The sequence below is a fragment of the Emydura macquarii genome, unplaced genomic scaffold, assembly GCF_026122565.2.
Source record: "Emydura macquarii macquarii isolate MOO-44397 ecotype Brisbane River unplaced genomic scaffold, CSIRO-AGI_Emac_v2 contig_3374, whole genome shotgun sequence".
NCBI lineage: Eukaryota > Metazoa > Chordata > Testudines > Chelidae > Emydura > Emydura macquarii.
This window is the reverse complement of record NW_027133511.1, coordinates 714351-732405: the sequence shown is the minus strand read 5'-3', so window position 1 is coordinate 732405 and position 18055 is coordinate 714351. Positions and strand designations below refer to the sequence as shown.

At 43.1% G+C, this 18055-nt stretch overlaps 1 protein-coding gene across 2 annotated transcripts in view; it reads left to right on the top strand.

The window, feature by feature from the left end:
• The window catches only part of RAB11FIP3 (RAB11 family interacting protein 3), a 184668-nt gene that overhangs the window by 51100 nt on the left and 115513 nt on the right, over positions 1–18055 (top strand). For both annotated transcript variants that reach the window (XM_067534049.1, XM_067534047.1), the window contains exon 2: positions 1652–1745. In XM_067534049.1, the coding sequence (XP_067390150.1) occupies positions 1652–1745 (94 nt within the window). The remainder of the gene's footprint in view (positions 1–1651; positions 1746–18055) is intronic.

Here is an 18055-nt window from a genome sequence, read left to right as displayed (position 1 = left end):
TGTTCTAACACAGAAAATTCATGGTAAGTGTGTAAGCAAACCTGACATCATACTATTTTTAGTTTCATGTGTTGTTTGGAGGAGAGCTACATCTTAAAATGTTTGTGGTGTATTGTTTGTCATTTCCTGTGCATTAATAGTATGTTAGCAGTTGTTTTTGTATGTCAAGTCTTTCTGAAGCAATGATGTACTTTTCCCCTTGTGGAAATGTTAGAAATCGTGCATGAGAATGTCAGGGAACCATGGAAAGTTTGATTAAATGTCACTAACGTGCATGTGTGGGTGGCTTTTTATATATAAACACAGACCTGTGTACAATGATGAGACATTGATGACACATTGACAACTCAAAGGGATATTGCTAAGTTTGATAAACTCCAAATGCTTTTCCTGTCCTTGCTTGTTTTCAGTTTCCTTTTAGGTACAGGGTTTTTCTCAAAATAAATGCTCTTTTCCATCACCTTTTTTACAATCTTTTTGCCAAGTAGAAGCAAGAATAGAGAAATAATCCAACCCCCAGCAATGTACAGCTCTGAGCAATTAGAAACAGAAATCAGTTTGTGTTCATAATGGATTTGACGGGGGGAGGAGTCAATAAAGAAACTAACTCCAAGCTCCCTAATGGGTTCCTATAAATGGTAAAGTAGGGGAGGGAAAGGAGAAAGTGAATTGGGAAAGTTCCTTAACAGTTTTTTTAGTACAGCAGAATGAAACTATTCAGTGTCTAGTCTCATACGATTAAAGACTTTATTTTTTGTTTTAGAGCTGGAGAATATGGCTTTAAGATATATAAAGATGTCTCAATGTCACTTGAAAGGGTAATTTGCTAAAATAGCAGCCTAGCAAAAAGTGGCTAATTGTTTCAACATTCTTAGAATTAACTATTCTATAATTGTTTGTCTGAAACAAAGGTTTAGTAGCAGCCATTGAGGGAATTAGATACACCTTTTTGAAGTCTTTGTTTGGATGTTGAGGAATGACTTTCAGTTTTGCCCTCTAATTGTAACTATTCAGTTTGAAATGCCAAAATAATCATTGCCAGTTTGCCAGAAATGTCTTTTTTTTTATTCCTTGTCTCTATTCAGTAGTAGCGTCCTAATCCTTGCTAGCTGCTGATATGATTTTTTTCCCCTACTCCCTGCCTGGTTAAACATTGCCTAATCATGAAAGGTTTTCCAATTATGTCTAAATACATAGCACAGATTAGTTCATTATTATTGAATCCTCTTAATTGGGACCCCCTGGTGGACATCCTATTGTCCCAATTAAGCACCTGTCCCAATTAAGAGAAGGTTTTTTTAAAAAAAGTGCTGATTGAAAAGATTTAAGTTGAAACAAAAACATTTTACTGATTCATATTCACTACACTTCATCTTTGTATCTCATATTTCATCAATTTCAGTATTAAAACTGGCACTTAGAATTTCATTCCCATTTAATGATTTGTTAAATACCAGTTAACCCCTGGCATGGTCTGCTTGTGTACCCTTGTCAGTCCTGTCTCAATGAAGCAGAACATTTGCTCTCATTAGGCTGAGTCTGCTATCTTTTGAGACAATCCAATAAAACATCCATTCGAGATTTAGTCTTCCCAAGTAAGCGTTTAAAAGGCTTTGCTGTGCAGTTTGTAATGATGGTTTTGTAATTGCAGGTGAAGGACCTGACAAAATACCTAGACCCCAGTGGACTGGGAGTAATCAGCTTTGAAGACTTCCATCGGGGGATCGGAGCTATCAGAAATGAAGGTTAGTTTGTTTACTACAATATGAACAAAAGGAAAAATAGATCAAACTTAGAAAATCAAGGATTTAACCATGTAGACCAGTTGCTTGATGAAAACAGTTCCTGGGTTTCTTTCTTGATTTCTTTAGAAAGCTTATAAACCTTATTTAAATGATCCATTTATTTTCAGCATTATATGAAGAACAAGGCAGATAGTTTTAGGCACACTTAAAAAAACCCACTGCTACTACATTGCATTTCCCAAATAATCAGGAATAGGTTTTCATAAATGTATGCTGAAGTAGTGTAAATAATCAGTCTAGTTAGGAAAGCTCACTTTGGATTTAGTAGATACAGAATCTTGCAATTTTTCAATGAGGCAGAGTCAAGTGCTTGCAGTGCGTGGCTAATTCTGGATTAGGATGCAGAAACTTCTAAATTGTTAGTGCTAATGCACTAATTTTTGCTCTAACCACTAGAGAACATAGCATGTGTAAATAACATTTAACAAGAAGCATATGTAATAAGATTCTTGAGCTCTTTTACGGTTTATAATCTTTGTCATTATGATACTTTTTTTGGTATTCTATCTAACTTTTATCGTAAACTCCTAGGGCAAGGTCATGTCATGTTTGTCAGTAAAATGCCATGCATGCCTATAGTGCTATATAAATAGTCTCAGTGAATCTTCCACTCCACAAAATGATCAGTGACCCTTCAAACATGAGGATGTCTTCAGAAAAGAATTTCTAAAGGAATGCTATTTAGCTGTTACCCCATGAAAACAATAATTTATCAGTTCTCACTGGGACAACTGGATTATTATGGATAGAATATTAAATGATTGTTTTAAGCACTTTTAGAGTACATTTTCTGTTTTAATCTTTAAAATGTTCAAAAGAGGTATTTACATAATTAAATGCAGAATATATCAATGTTTGCGTGTGTGTATTTTCCTGCAGAACTCTTCCAATATAATTACTCATTCTAATGTAGATGATAAATTCTGGTGCTGCTCCCCTGCTGCTTACTTTCATGCATGTTCAGTGAACTGCACTGACAGCAGTGCAGATTAAGCATATTTTAGAGCCCTGATACTCGCTGCTACTGAGACCTCAGTGGTTCAGGAGCCAAAGTAGCAACCAGCATTACCCAAAAGAGCCACAGTAGTGTGAATTCATTTTCTTTTACTATAGGGGTGGGTGTGTGTGTGTGTGTGTGTGTGTGTGTTTTCTCACAGCAAATAAGTTGTTAACTTAGTGCAAATTGATAACTTAATTGGTTAATAACATAGTAAAGCATCCTGATTGGCTAATAACTTTGCTTAATAATTAAATCAGTTTTTTAATATCAAGTGCTGCAGGTGACACATTTAAAGAGCCACTTGCAGCTTGCGCGCCTCAGTCCAAATATGACTGTTTTAGAGCATCAGCCCAACCAAAAGTGTGAAAGGAGTCTGTTTTTACTGAAACCTTGGAAAGATTCCATGAATATATTAATAACTCTTGAAGGTGGGAATGACTTTTGGTCACTTCTTTGTTTATTTGTTTGCTTTTATAATCCTTGACACTGAGCAACATCACTGGTTGTATGTTTAGAATGTAAATATTTACAGCTCACTACAGATTACATAGCGTGAAGGTTTGGTGTGGTACAGCTCTGTAATGAGAACTGCTCTTGAGTTTTGAAAAAGTAGCAAAGAACACAGAGCCTTTAATCTGATAAATTGCTATCTGAGAAGAGCATGCTTTAACAGAGTCCTGACCAATGTTTCTCTTCAATATTTAATTGCCCTAGTGTTGTGTTTTTAATGGGATAAAGTAGCAGGCCCAGAGAGTCAAAAATGTTAAGACCTTTGTAGCTGTGACAACATTAAACAATTTAAAATGTGGTTTGGTTTGGAGTTTTGCAACTACAGAGAGTTTAATTTTCCTTATTCATTATAGCGAATACACAGCAAACTCCTGTGGAAACGGAGAGAAAAACTCTGATAGGTTCGGTTTGGGATACGGGGGGTTAAGCAAGACAGTGATGATTCTAGGGGTTTGCTTAACCAATAAACCCTTTATTTTATAATAAACAATTCTATCCTTATAATAAACCGTTCTAATTCTACAATAAACAGTTTCACAGCAAACAGTGATAGCAAAGGGCAGGAGAACTCCGTGCACGAAAGGACAAAATGTGCCACCCAAGACTTTAGCATTTTGTGATCTCTCCTGGATCAACGCGTGGCTGCCAGCATGTGACACTAGGGTGCCCGGTTTTGGAGTTCCCCAAAGAAGTTACAAGACAAACGCAACAGAAAACAGTTAATCCATACTCGCAAACATTATATACAGGTATACTGTGCTGGCCAAATTCAGTTGCCGTTTGCTTTAGATACTGCAGACGGGAGAGAGCCACTGTGAGTGATCAGTTCACAGTGAAAGGGGCTAGTGAAGATGCGTCAGCCCGCCGAGCCGACACGACCAAGAGATACAGGGGTGCCAGGTAGATTCAATTCCTCTCTGCCTTCTGCCACCTGGGTTTGAACTTTTATAGTTTCCCCTGGTCAGCAGATGCTAAGCCCCATTGGTTGCTATTTGCTGCATGACCTTCTAAGGTCATAGCTTGGAGTTTAGCCAACCAGGTGCTCCTGATTTCCCAGGCAGGTATGAACCAGCCAATCAGGTGATTACAATTATCCTGGGCAGTTGCTGACCATGCACCAGCAGGTGGGGTCACTTCATTTCCTTATAAGGAGACAGGTACATGCGGCTTGTGCTGCTGAGTCAACCCTCCCTAGGCTGCCTCTTTATCCACGTGAGGGGGGGCAGTGCATGTGGTGCTGCAGACGCCACTATGCAATTCAGTCCCCACATGCCCCCTGGTGGATGCCAGCGCCACTTAAACCAGGTCACTGGACTTTAGTCCTGCCGGAAGTAAAGCAGCTAACTCTTCTGTCTGCAAAGTCTTAGTGACTATGGCAACACCAAATAGTTTACGAGTGAGGATTTTCAACAACATGACAAGTATAACAATGGCTACCAAAATCATAACAGCAGACATTAACAATGACAACCAAGATTTGGCTGAGGGAATACCCAAAAAGTTACTAAGCCGTCCCATCATTCCCCAGGTGCACTGTTCATTTAAATCTTTAACAATCTGGTTAACATCTTCAATAACTTCAGACATTTCCAGATATATCAGGAATATAAGTACAGCAGGGTCCCGATTGATCCCCCAGGGCGGCACACAGGCCCCCTTTCTTAGCTAGGAGGTACTTGAGACCCAATCGATTTTGGATAATATATTTTCACATTTGGGAGGCTTGGTCATTAAGAAGCCCTAATGCTTTGGCTGTTGCATTTCCCAACTTCTCAAGTCCTTCAGTTAACTTTTGGAGCTGATTATACGTTAGGGCACCCCTTATTGGGGATGTAGCTATTACATAAGGAACAGTATCTTTTAACCAATTAACAAAGTCGGTCCATGACCGCTTAGCTCTACTATGAGGATGCAATGGGAGACCGTCCCAACCAAGATATATCATACCAGGGACAAGCCCAACAGAGCCAATGGTACAACGGCCCTGAAAGGTAAGAGGTAAAGTTGTATAGGCATTGGGGCCACAAATCCAATAATGTCCAGGCCATAAAGGAGGTGTCTTTGGGCTTGTTCGTAGACAGGTTAAACCCTCCTTCCCTGTCCATTACAACACGAGATCCATTTCGATGCATTATGGTGGTGGGGGTGATAGTCCAAGTACAGTTTCGTGCATAAAGGGCAGCGGGACCAGTCCATATTTTTTGATGTAGCTTGACCTTTACAGTCCATGTCACTTCTGAAAGGCAGCAATAACCAGGTTGCCAGACGACAAAGAGTTAACTGAGAACCACATAGGCTTTACCAAACCTAAAAAACAGACCTGAAAAACAGAACTGGACATAACATGTTAGTTGATTCTACTTAACCAGTAGCCAATGACTGTTCCAGTTTCTGAACATCATCCTTGGCCGTGCTGTGCCGTTGTGACCCGTCCATACCCAGGGTACATACTAAATGCCCCCTCCACACAAAACCGATGCAGAGAAAAGAAGAAAAAAAAACAGGCCGTCTCCTTGCAAGGTTCATTATGGAGGTAACAATGTTATACGGTTTTTTACAAACAGTTGTAAGGATTGGTTTACTAGTGACACATGCCTCACCACTGGTTGTTCTGTTACCTCTACATTACCCTCCTGCTGGGGCTAGGCTTTGGACCCCCACTCTGGCCCCCTACAAAGAAACATTTTTTGTTGAGCCCTAACAGACTCATTCCACATGTGGCTCCAATGCAGAGCCATTCCAGGCACGCCCAACTCACTTTCAGCTGGCCACACCCGAGAGGAATTTTCCTTGCTTACAGCCATGTGTGGATCTTTCCCCACCCTGTAAGGCAGGTAATTTGCATCAACACCCCCACTTGCTAGTTCACTGGGTTCCAAATTAACTGCTATCCCTTTCCAGTCTGGACTAGGTTCTAAAGAGATATCCACCATTTTCACTAGCATCTCATAAACAGGGTTCTGATGTTCCTTTATTGCCAATCTCTGACCCCATATAGTATCAGATGTACCTGAGTTCAGTAAGATATTATAAGATATATTCAAGGCATTCAGAGGTGAGAGTTTGCCTACCACCCCCTGTTTTCCCAAGAGATCAACAGCACATCTGTCCTGCTGTGTTGCTTTAGCTGCCCAAATTTCCCTTTGAAACTGAGGCACTATTTGCTCACTTACAGAGCTAACAGCCTGGAGACATTCAGATTCCAACCTCATTGTCTCCCCACTAAAATGATTAGGCACAGCCATTTGGTTACAAGGCTGTTTAAGCTTTCTGAATATCTTCACATCATCTGGAACCTTTTCTAAGGTATCCAGACTGAACTTTTCTAAAACAAAGTCAGTGGATTCATTCACATTTGAAAAACCTTGGCAGTTAGAAACTAAACCACCTTTCCCCACATCTAAGCTGTCCCGTGACTCATCCTGAGCTGACTTAATTAATTCACTTTCACCCCTTCAGTTGCAGAAAACTGAGAGGCACACCCTATCTGCTCTTTAGATGGATGATTGGAACTAAACTCTCTCTCTGCAGAGAAACTGCTCTTTTCAAACTTCCAATCATTTGAAATTTTGCTTTCGTCCCAGCCCACATGGCTGTTCACAAACAAACTTTTGGAGATTGGGGTGGCTTTCCCCATCGGCAAATCATTGCCCCCAACGGACACAGGCTTAGGAACCTTTCCCTCCTGGATCTCAGTTGAATCCAGAACCACTTCTGGTATATCAACTGATAAATCCTGCTCCAGCACAAGCTGAACAGTACTTTCTGCCTGCTTCACAGATAGTACACTGGGGATCACCCCCCCAGCAGATAAACTGCTACCTGTAACACTGAGACAGTTTGAGATTTCTTCCCCTTTAACAGAGCCTAACTGGTTTGCCAAACTAGGATCTTTTTTGATGACTTTGGTGTTAATTATTTGTGGCATACAGGGTCCTGTGGGAATCCATTCCAGCGTGGGATGGCATCTTAGAAGACACCTGAGCTGTGAGTTAGTTAGCTCAGCTGCCCAGGTCCATTCTTCGGATCCTGCTGGGCAAACAAACTGGTGCAGGCGCTTATCTTCGCCACCACTGGTCTCGTTCATATGATGAACGAGATGTGCCCATGCTTGCCCTATCCTTAATGGATCTTCCCAGGGGCATCGGTAACCATCACTATTCTGCTCAACCGTCCCGTATCCTGTTCGTGACGCCATGTGGAAACGGAGAGAGAAACTCTCTGATAGGTTCAGTTTGGGATACGGGGGGTTAAGCGAGACAGTGATGATTCTGGGGGTTTGCTTAACCAATAAACCCTTTATTTTATAATAAACAATTCTATCCTTATAATAAAACAGTTCTATTTCTATAATAAACAGTTTCACAGCAAGCAATTGCACAGCAAACAGTGATAGCAAAGGGCAGGAGAACTCCGTGCACTAAAGGACAATATGTGCCACCCAAGACTTCAGCGTTTTGTGATCTCTCCTGGATCAATGCGTGGCTGCCAGCATGTGACACTAGGGTGCCCGGTTTTGGAGTTCCCCAAAGAAGTTACAAGACAAACACAACAGAAAACAGTTAATCCATACTCGCAAACATTATATACAGGTATACTATGCTGGCCAAATTCAGTTGCCGTTTGCTTTAGATACTGCAGACGGGAGAGAGCCACTGTGGGTGATCAGTTCACAGTGAAGCGGGCTAGTGAAGATGCGTCAGCCCGCCGAGCCGACACGACCAAGAGATACAGGGGTGCCAGGTAGATTCAATTCCTCTCTGCCTTCTGCCACCTGGGTTTGAACTTTTATAGTTTCCCCTGGTCAGCAGAGGCTAAGCCCCATTGGTTGCTATTTGCTGCATGACCTTCTAAGGTCATGGCTTGGAGTTTAGCCAACCTGCTGCTCCTGATTTCCCGGGCAGGTATGAACCAGCCAACCAGGTGATTACAATTATCCTGGGCAGTTGCTGACCATGCACCAGCAGGTGGGGTCACTTCATTTCCTTATAAGGAGACAGGTACATGCGGCTCGTGCTGCTGAGTCAACCCTCCCTAGGCTGCCTCTTTATCCACGTGGGGGGGGGGGCAGTGCATGTGGTGCTGCAGACGCCACTATGCAATTCAGTCTCCACAACTCCCTTAAAAGTTTTTTATTAGCCATAGAAGCATAAGAAGAGACTCAAAGTAAAGCATGGAGTGTTTCTTAAGTCTGAGGGTTGAACAATTATTTATTTTTCAATGGTTTCAAGTGCCTTAAGTCCTTCAGAGTGGTGATAGTGATTGGAGCAATTTGCTTTTATCAAACAGCCTTTCTCTGTAAAGAAAGGAAAAGATTCCTCTTGCTTCTGGTTGTGTTTCTCAAAATCACACGTTAGAATTATTTCTGCTTTTTAGGAGCTCACGAGAGAGGGAAAAACAGCCACATTGCCATCTTGCCTTTATCCTTTGTCAGTGAAGCTCAAATGAGTCTGTGAAGACAGGTTAGCCATTAACGGGTGCACCTCTGGGCCCTGGCTTGCTTTCTTGGTCTAGATGGATTCTTAGTAGTATTAGGTTGGTTCTTCTCTCTTTCACTGATCCCCTTTATGTTGGACAGAGCAATTGTTCATGGAGCTGCCTGGATGGAAGTCAGGAAAGAGACAGGAAGAGATGAAGATAATATAGTGTGAGAGGATTGAAAGACAATGTAAAGCTTAAGTCTTATGTCCTGAAGGCAGTCTGGGATCCAGCAGGTCCTGGTTCAGCAATAATACTCTAGTGAACCCATCAGTTCTCTTGGGACCAGGGTGTCTCTGAGTATCTCCCAAAATCCTTAACCAAACATATGAGGGCTTGAATGGAGGGGCAATGGGGAAGCAATGGCACTCTCCCAAAATATGCCTAGGAAGTAACTTCACCAACAAATCAAGCTTCAGCTACTTAGGACACCAACATGATATGCTACTTTCGGTAGATTGTGCAGCTGTTCAGAATATGACTGCATGTTCTCTGCAGGGCTCCTCAGGACTGACTTCCTCGCAGTAACATTTAGATATATGCATGGGCAGGACTGGAGTAAAACAGGCATGTGCCGAGGCCCTCGTTCCTAGAATATTATTGAGACTTGAGAATACCAGAGTCCTGCTGCAGTAGGAGAGACAGACTGGTTGAGGAGTCCTGCTAGACTCTCTCCTGGATTGGTTTACCCTTAGCAAGCTCTTCATTCTGGTCTACTGACTCCATAAATCAGAGAAGCACTCGTGCTCTCCCAGACGTTACACACACGCGCACAGAGCACTAAAATGAAATTAGTCACACAGCAGCTCTTTATCACATTCCCTCCTTGCCTTTCTTACATGCTTTGATCAACAGTGACACAGTGGACATTTTGAACATCAACATTGTTAAATTTCAGTAATTTAAATGAACATGCCAGTGTGGTAAATGGGGGTAACTTGCAACTGTAGTGCTGTTTCAGGTTGTGTGCAAACTGGGTCAGAACTTAATTGCATCGTTTTGTGTTTGGTTCATGCTAGAGAACATGACAGCCTTAAAAATGCTGGTTGTCAATCCTTGGTAGATACAGTCGTCAAAGGAAAGTGGAGGCCTTTCAGCCTTTTTGAAGGATTCCCCAGCAATCCAATCCAGTGATAGATCTGTCCCATAACCGCCTTTTTTTAAAAAAAAAGTCTTAATAGATATTGTGGGCTGTCTGGAGCATCTCCTTTCTGCTATTGTGAGAGCCTCCAGAATTTCAATTTTGGGTTTCTCTTCCATTCCAGAGTCTTTTAGCTTGCTTGTTTGTGACCTCAACAGTCTTTGGGTCATATGACTAGTCCCTTTTCTTTACACAGGACCCAGCTGCTCTTTCTCCACATTATACCCCTTTCTGTTGACAAATGCTGTTACAGGTTACTGAAACTGATACATTTTGCTGCTTAATTTTGCAAGGGTCAAAGAATTTGCTAGGCCTTATTGTTTTTTAAAAAAAAAAAAAAAAAAAAATTGGCCTCTATCTCAAGCCTCTATTTGGCCATGTGAGACTGGACGTGATTGTTTAGTCTGTTGCATCACTTTTTGTTTTTAAGGATTTATTTAAGACACATTCACTTATTTAAATTGCCTTCTTCCGGTTTTGTAGTTTGATCTTTCCCTCTTGATTTTCTCTGCTTTGATGCCCTGGGACAGTGTTGTGGCATGCTGGCATAATCTCGTTTAGATTTCCATGCAAACAGGGACACTCACTAATGAGAACCACGCTGATTTAACAGCAGATAGACAGATTAGTGGTGGTACTGTTTTCCTAATTTAGGGTAGGGGAAAGAAGAAGAGAGGAATTATAGGTAAGAGTTTCTGCTTTTCAGTAAGTAGAGAACTGAAGAAAGAGAGCATTTTCTTTTAGATCAGACAAGGCTTCCTGCGAAGACTCTTCTAATTGATTCTTTCTCATAAGGGGGAGAGATGCTGAGGGGTGATGCTTTTGCCCTAGCTTTTGCCCAGACTACTTGTGGGCTAACCTGACCAGTCCAGTTGACTCTAAATCTTGGTAGTCAGCTGATCTTAGGACTGTGAGTTTACTTGGCCTCCCAGTTTAAGGGAGGATCCTCAACTACTTTTCTGCTGTACTTTATATCAACTCATCTGAATACTGTATCTAGCTCATACTATAATTGCTGTGCCTTCTTGAAGATTAACTCTTGGAATTTAACTTCCATGCTTGGCACTGATGAAATAAAAGAATCACTACAAAATTAATATTGAAGATGGTAATGCATCCTTTCATTAGAGTAAGGTAATCTGTTTGGTGAAAGACTAATCTTCACAGTTCAAGCAGTCTGTATCACTGGGCTTAATTAAACGCTTGTTGAGAATGGAAACACAACTACACACATGCTACAAAAGTCAGACTGAAGCCAGTGATAAAGTGGTCTTCATTTTGTAGTGGGTGTTTCACTTTCATTTTCACATATCCCTCATATACTGCCAAAATATGGTCCCTGGTTTTATTAACATCCAGAGAATGGCTTGATTGTTTGCTCCATATTGTTGTTTTTTGGGCATAGCTAAACTGCCTTTGACCATCCCACTGTGCTTTGATTCCATAACAGTCAGTGAAGCCATGCATTTAGTAGTGATAGGACCAGTCTTGCTGTAATGGGCTGGGGAAAATAGTACAGACCATTTAGCCTTTCTGTGGCATTCTTTTTTTCCTCTCTCATTCTAGTTCATTACTAGCTTATTTTCTCCTGCATCTCTGTTTCTTAGGTGTTTGTGACTGTGGGTGCAAGCTGCTAAGCATGATTTTTTTTAAAGTCTTAAATAGCCTCTATATTTGTTTACCCCTTTGCTTATTGTAAAGAGATGCAGTCTTTTATATCTTGGGTAAAGAATTTGTGTAAAACTGAAATTTTCCCTGACGAGATATGCCTCATACTGAACTGTCAAAATGTCTAAATTTATGGGACAAATCCAAAAGAGCGAAGACATTTTTTTAAACACGCTGGTTACAAGTTGTTACTGTTCATGGGGTCCTCTATAGACAGTCTTGCTGCAGTTGGCAATGTTATGTACTCTGCCACCTTTTGAATGTTTTGAATGTTCATTTCACCATATGGGCCAAAAATGTGCATTGGTGATTCTCCATTTAGGCTACAGCAGAACAGTTTTAGGAGTCATTGACTTTTATCTTGACCACTCTTGCAGGGTGGTTTTACAGACCATCAAACATTGCCGATTTTCAATTAACATTCTCACGTGTTGCTATGGACTGTTAGGATAAGGAAAAAAACATCCTGGGCAATCTGGCATGTAAAAGAGACATAATTAAAAGGCCATTGAAACTGCCACATTGACTTTTAGTGACTAGCTGGGAGAATTATAGCAACAAAACTAAAAGACTTAAATACAGCTTAGTTTGAGGTGCTACTAGATTGATATTGCACCAGGAAGCAAACAGTGAACAAGGTAAGGCGATTTTTTAACTGATAATTGGAAATGAGTGAAGTAGGATAAATAATGTTGGGGTTAGAGAAAATCTAGACTCCTTGTATGGTACAGTTTGAAATGCTGATAAGTTATGAAAGAAATAACACACATTGGCCTTTACAAGAACAGACTTAAAGTATAAAGTGCGTTAAAGAAAATAGCGTTAACTCAGTAATGCCTGGGAAATCCACAGTGGAAAAGTGCAAAATACGCCTGGTACAGTCAAGTAAGCACCAATTGGAACTTAATTCCAGTGAAGTCAGAGAAAAAGGTTACAGGAACTAATGTGAGTATTTAGGGAGATATAACAATAGCACCAGAGAGACAATGTTTACAAAATCTAAACAAGCTGAGATGAACACAAGCTGTCTGACGCTAGATAAATTTAGACAAGAAATAATGTGCAAACTTTTAACAGTGAGGATAACTAACCATTGGAACAGCCTACCTAGGGAAGCAGTGGATTTGCAGTCACTAGAAGTCTCTTAGATGTCTTTCTAAAAGCTATATGCTCCAGTTGAAGTTGCGGGCTTGACACAGGAATTAGTGGGTAAAATTCTCTGGCCTGTGTTTCGCAGGTCAGACCATATGGTTGTACTGGTCCTTTTTGGCCTTAAAAGGTATGTCTACACTGCAGTGTAAAGCCCAGGGTTAGTTGAATTCAAGCTGGTGGACCCTGGGTTTGTTAATCTAGGGCTGGAGTGAAATTGTCTCAACCTTGGGCTCCAGCATTTACGCTGTATTATGCTGGGCTGAGTCTGACCACCCATATCCCAGACTTCCTAGCACTCTCCCAAAATGTGATTGCTCTAGCCTTTTATTCGTGGTGCAATGTGGGAAAACATGATTGTCCAGAGAACAAAGAAAGTCAGCGTATGGAATTGTGGGACACTTTTGGTGGACTTTCCAAGCATGAGTCTAGTGGGGCTGTGCCTATGCTGCAAAGTAATAGGGTTGAACCTGAGTCCCAGCTTGACTCAGGCTTGGAGCGTCCACCCCCATGCGGTCCTGGGACTCTGGGTCCGAGCCCTGGGTTAGCGTGATCTGTGTGTAGAAGGAAGTGATTTAGGCATGAGCAGGAGTTCAAACCCTGGGCTTACATTGCAGTGTACACCTATCCAAAATAAACAGTATAGAGAAAAGCAAGCAGCAAGCTTCAGATGAATGTCAAGAATGTGGTGTTTTCAGATCTACTGTACTGACCTGAGGAAAGAGGATACATTATTTTGATTTTTTTTTTTTTTTTTTAAAAAGACACAATCCTTCAAGGCTCTGAGAGCCCATTGAGAGTTCTCAGCATGTCCTATGTGCTCGAAGCTGGGCAGGCTGAGACCCTTAAACTGGGGAGTGGAGAACTTAAATCGGGGGGGATTTATTATTTATTGCCATAGCGCCTAGGATGCCTAGTCATGGACCAGAGCCCAATTGTGCTAGGCTCTGTACACACACAGAACAAATGAAAGGGTTGTCAAATAATTACAGTATTTGTATTCTGCAGACACACACAGTGGGAAGATGCTAAAGTAAAACATCAGTTTTTCAAAAAGGTAGGAGAACCTAAGTTTTGTCTGCACTGGGGATGTGGCCTGGGTAGCTAGCCACTAGTGTAGCTGTTAAATCAATTTGTACCCATGTAGTTCATTCCTGTTTGAAACCAAGGTAATCTGCACTGGTGCCAAGTGTGGCTCATAGTGATTTACTCTGCCTGCAGAGGGGTTTGTTGAAGTCCTAGCAAATCTCCTGTGCAGACAAGCACTTCATGGTGTGTTGATGTTACTGGTGTACTGCTGTTCACATATGTGACACAGCACCTGGTCTGGATAAAATAAACCTGAAAGTTTTTTTGTTTTGTTTTTTCCCAAGGGATGAAGCGTGTAAATAGTTCAGTTTTAATTGGACACTAGAACTTAAAATCTCATTGGATTTTGGAGGAATGGAAAATAGAATGTCAAAGCCAAGACTGAAACCTGGAAACTACAGAACAGAGCTTAGTGTTTGGTGTGGGGGAATCTTAGAAAGTATTGTAGGGCTGGGGAGAGACCATCTGGAAAAGTAGGAGTCTGTTAGAGCATAGTCAATGGAGATTTGGGCACTGAAGTCATGTTTAACTAACCTACTGCAGTTCTGTGAAGATAATCCTGTCAAGTCCAAAGGGAGTCAAGGGAAATTCAGTGGAAGGAGTGTACTTAAATTTGCAAAAGGCATTTGATAAGGTTCTGCATTGAGGCTCATGGTGAGAGTGGAGAGTGGTGGAATAAGGCAGGAAGGAAGGGAGGGGTAAAATAGGATGCCAAATAGAAAACCTTTTGCTACAGAATTGGAGGTGCTGTGTGTCTATGCTGGTGTGCACGCGTGCCAATGTGGATGCACCAGTGCAAAGCCACTGTGTAGATGCAGTGCACCAGTGTTAGATGGGGTTGGCTTGGCATTGGTGCAAATTGTTTTAACTTAGAAAAGGACAGGACAGAAGGTTAAATGATCACTTTTAAATCTTAATACAGAGAACTTTAATCAGAGAAGCTGTTAGTAATGTGTATTTTCCTTTTGAGGGAGGAGGGCAGCCCTCACAGCTTCTGTCTTCTCTGTGTCACCTACTTGCCTCTTAAGTGCTCATCAGCAAACAAGGAATTTTACACAGCTGAGGATAAGACGCTTTGTGACAGACCGTGTCTCTATCTTCCAAAGTGGGTGTTCTCGCTGATACAGACTAGGAGAGGCATCTACACATGCACTTTGCATTTGTGCACATCCACATTGGCGTGCACGCACACCCGCATAGACACACACAGCCTTCAATTCTGCAGAGGTTTTCTATTCCTTCCTACATTGGTTTTGTCCTGTGGCTTCTGCTCTCCTGGAGAATGATGCTAAGTTTCCCTTCTGAAGCAATGCCTTTCACACTGAAACCTGTCAGTAGGAGTCACTGCTACAGTGGCACAAAGCACTTCAGCTTGTCAAGGCTTCCTACATGCATCTACCAATATTCAGCCAGTAACTGGATAGAGATAATGGATTCTGTAGAACTGCCATGTGCCAGACACATCCTGTGGTAACATTTGATGCTTTGTTTGTTTGTTTTTCTATAGCTGTTGAGCGGTCTTATGTCCCTTTGTTTATAACATGGAGGATCTGTTCTTCTTCGAGAGCTTGCTCATGTCCATTCCCAGTTTAGGGGTGTGTGCTCGCCACAGGCACCAGTGCCAGAAATCTTTTTCCCTTAGTGGTACCCTTATAAGCTGGGTCTGGCTCCCCCTTCAGCAGCACGCACACGCGCCTGCATATAGACGCTGGTGGCTCCCTCTCCCTCTCAGTTCCTTCTTGCCGCCAGTGACAGTGCTGGAGTGTTCTTGCCTTCCCAAGTTCTTCTCGTCTCCCTAGTGGTTTATTCATAGTTTTTTAGCGTGTATAGTTTAGTTACAGTTAGTTCTAGTTTGTTAGTAGTTAGAATCCCAGGGTTGGGGCATGCTCTGTTCCCCAAGTTTTAAACCCTGCGCTTCATGTAAGAAGCCTATGCCGAGGAGCGACCCTCATCAAAGTTGTCTAAAGTGTCTGGGGGAAACCCACGTCAGTGAGAGGTGTAAAATCTGTAAAAGTTTCTGCCTGCGGACCAAGAAAGACCGGGATATCTGTCTCGGCCATTCTGATGGAATCAGCTCTTGGTCGGAGTTGGCACTAAGCATGATGCCCTCGGTGCACAGTGCCCCTCCGGAACCCGTTTCCACCAAGCACCAATCTCCCTCCCCGGTTCCAAAGAAGAAGTCCAAGAAGATCCGCATGGAATGGGGACACACTTCTCTGGAGAAGGCTAAGGGGGACCTGGTGAGACCTGTGTTGGGCCGCCAACCCTCCCCACCTCAGAGTCCCTCTCCTCAGCAAGTATCTACCCCAGCACCGGGCCCTCCACCAACTCCAGGTAGTAGTAGAGACCATCATCACTTAGTGGTGCCATCGACTCCAGAGGCCTTCCAAGCTATGAAGGACCCCCTGGCGCTGCCGGTACCATAAGGGATGGCACCGGTGTCTCAGGGCAGTCTATTGAGGGACAGATCTGCTCATCAGTCCCCACCATTGAGGCACTGCTCACTGGTGCGCAAGCAGTACCGGCCACTCTCTCTGGGTCAGGATAATGCTAGATTGGGCTCCTATGGCCGTTTCCCAGAGGACCAGCACTGAGCGGAGCACTGCTATGGAGCAGAGCAACGCAGGTCACCAGACTCTCAACGTGTTTCCCTGGTACAGTGACCCCACTCGCCTAGCTCATACAGGAAGCTCAAGGACTGTCACACCCAATGTTCAAGCTCCTCATGCCACTCTCCAGTGTTGGCACATCAACAATGCTTCTCGCACAGTACTGTGAGGTATTCAGAGATGGTGTCATCATGGCCCATTGGATATCATCACCTCATCCTTGAACAGTGCTGAAGTTGTCCAGACTACACAAGCCTTGGCTCCTGTGCCCAGTTTCCCTACAGTACAATCAATGGGAGCATGGCCGCAAGGCCAGTGGCTTGCACCGTGGCCATACTGGTGGGAGTTTCCCTCTCGGGGATTCCGCAAGCCGGTTCCATGAGAGGAACCTCAGTGCCACAGTTCTCCATCGCTGAGAGTGCGGCACTGCACTTGGACATGGACTCGGGCCATGAAGGTTTGCGTGCCTCGGGCCCCAGGGGTTCCACCCCACCTACAACATTGGCCCTTCCCCCAGCTCAGGTACTGGCCTCTTCCTCATCGTCACCGGATGAGGCGGTCACGGGACCTTCATCTGCCATGTTGATGGATGATTTTAAGGCACACCAGGACTTATTGAAAAGGGTTGCCTTCAACTTGGCCTCAGGATAGAGGAGCTGGATGAGTCAGTTGACGAGCTATTTGGCCTCAGCAGCTTCTAGTAGAGTGGCCCTCCCAGTCCATGAGGGGGTTGTTAAACTGGCCAAGGCCCTGTGGCAAGCCCCAGCCTCCCTGCCCCCCACATGGAAGAGGGCAGAAAGGAAATATTATGTTCTGGCATAGGGGTTTGAATACCTTTATACTCACTCTGGGCTGGGATCCCTGGTGGTCACAGCTGCCAATGAAAGCGACAGACAGGGGAAAGTCAGCTTGACTCCTAAACACAAAGACACCAAGAGACTCGACTTCTTCGGTTGAAAAATGTATTTTATGGCCAGCCTGTAGCTACGAGTGGCGAACCAACAGGCGCTGCTAGGTAGATACCATTTTAATATCTGGCAGTCACTGGACAAGTTTGCAGACTCATTGTCCCCTTCCTCCAAACAGGAGTTCAAGGCCATCTTAAAAGAGGGGAGATCGGTGGCCAGGGCATATCTGCAAGCGGCAGACTCTGCAGCCAGGATAATGGCCTTGGTGATATTGATGAGGCGGGCATCATGGTTCCAATCCTCGGGTCTCCCGTCAGAGGTCCAACAGGCTATCAGGATCTTCCCTTCGATGGCATGGCCCTCTTTGCCAAGCACACAGGTGCCCAGCTGCATGGCATGAAGGACTCCAGGGCTACTTTGTGGCACCTCAGTCTCTATACACCTTCTTCCTCTAGGAGGCATTTTAAGCCCCAGCATTAACAGCGATCTGGGGACTGTGAGGGTGGCTGGATTAGGGGGACCATTTATGGTACTATTTAACATCAATGTCAAAATCATAATAATTCATATGAGAGATGCCATTTCAGGTACCGTTAGAAAACCACTATCATCTTACTTTGCAAATTATAGCCTATGTTCATGTGTTATATGTGTATTGGCAGTTATGGATATGTTTGTATCTTTATTTCAGCTTGTGC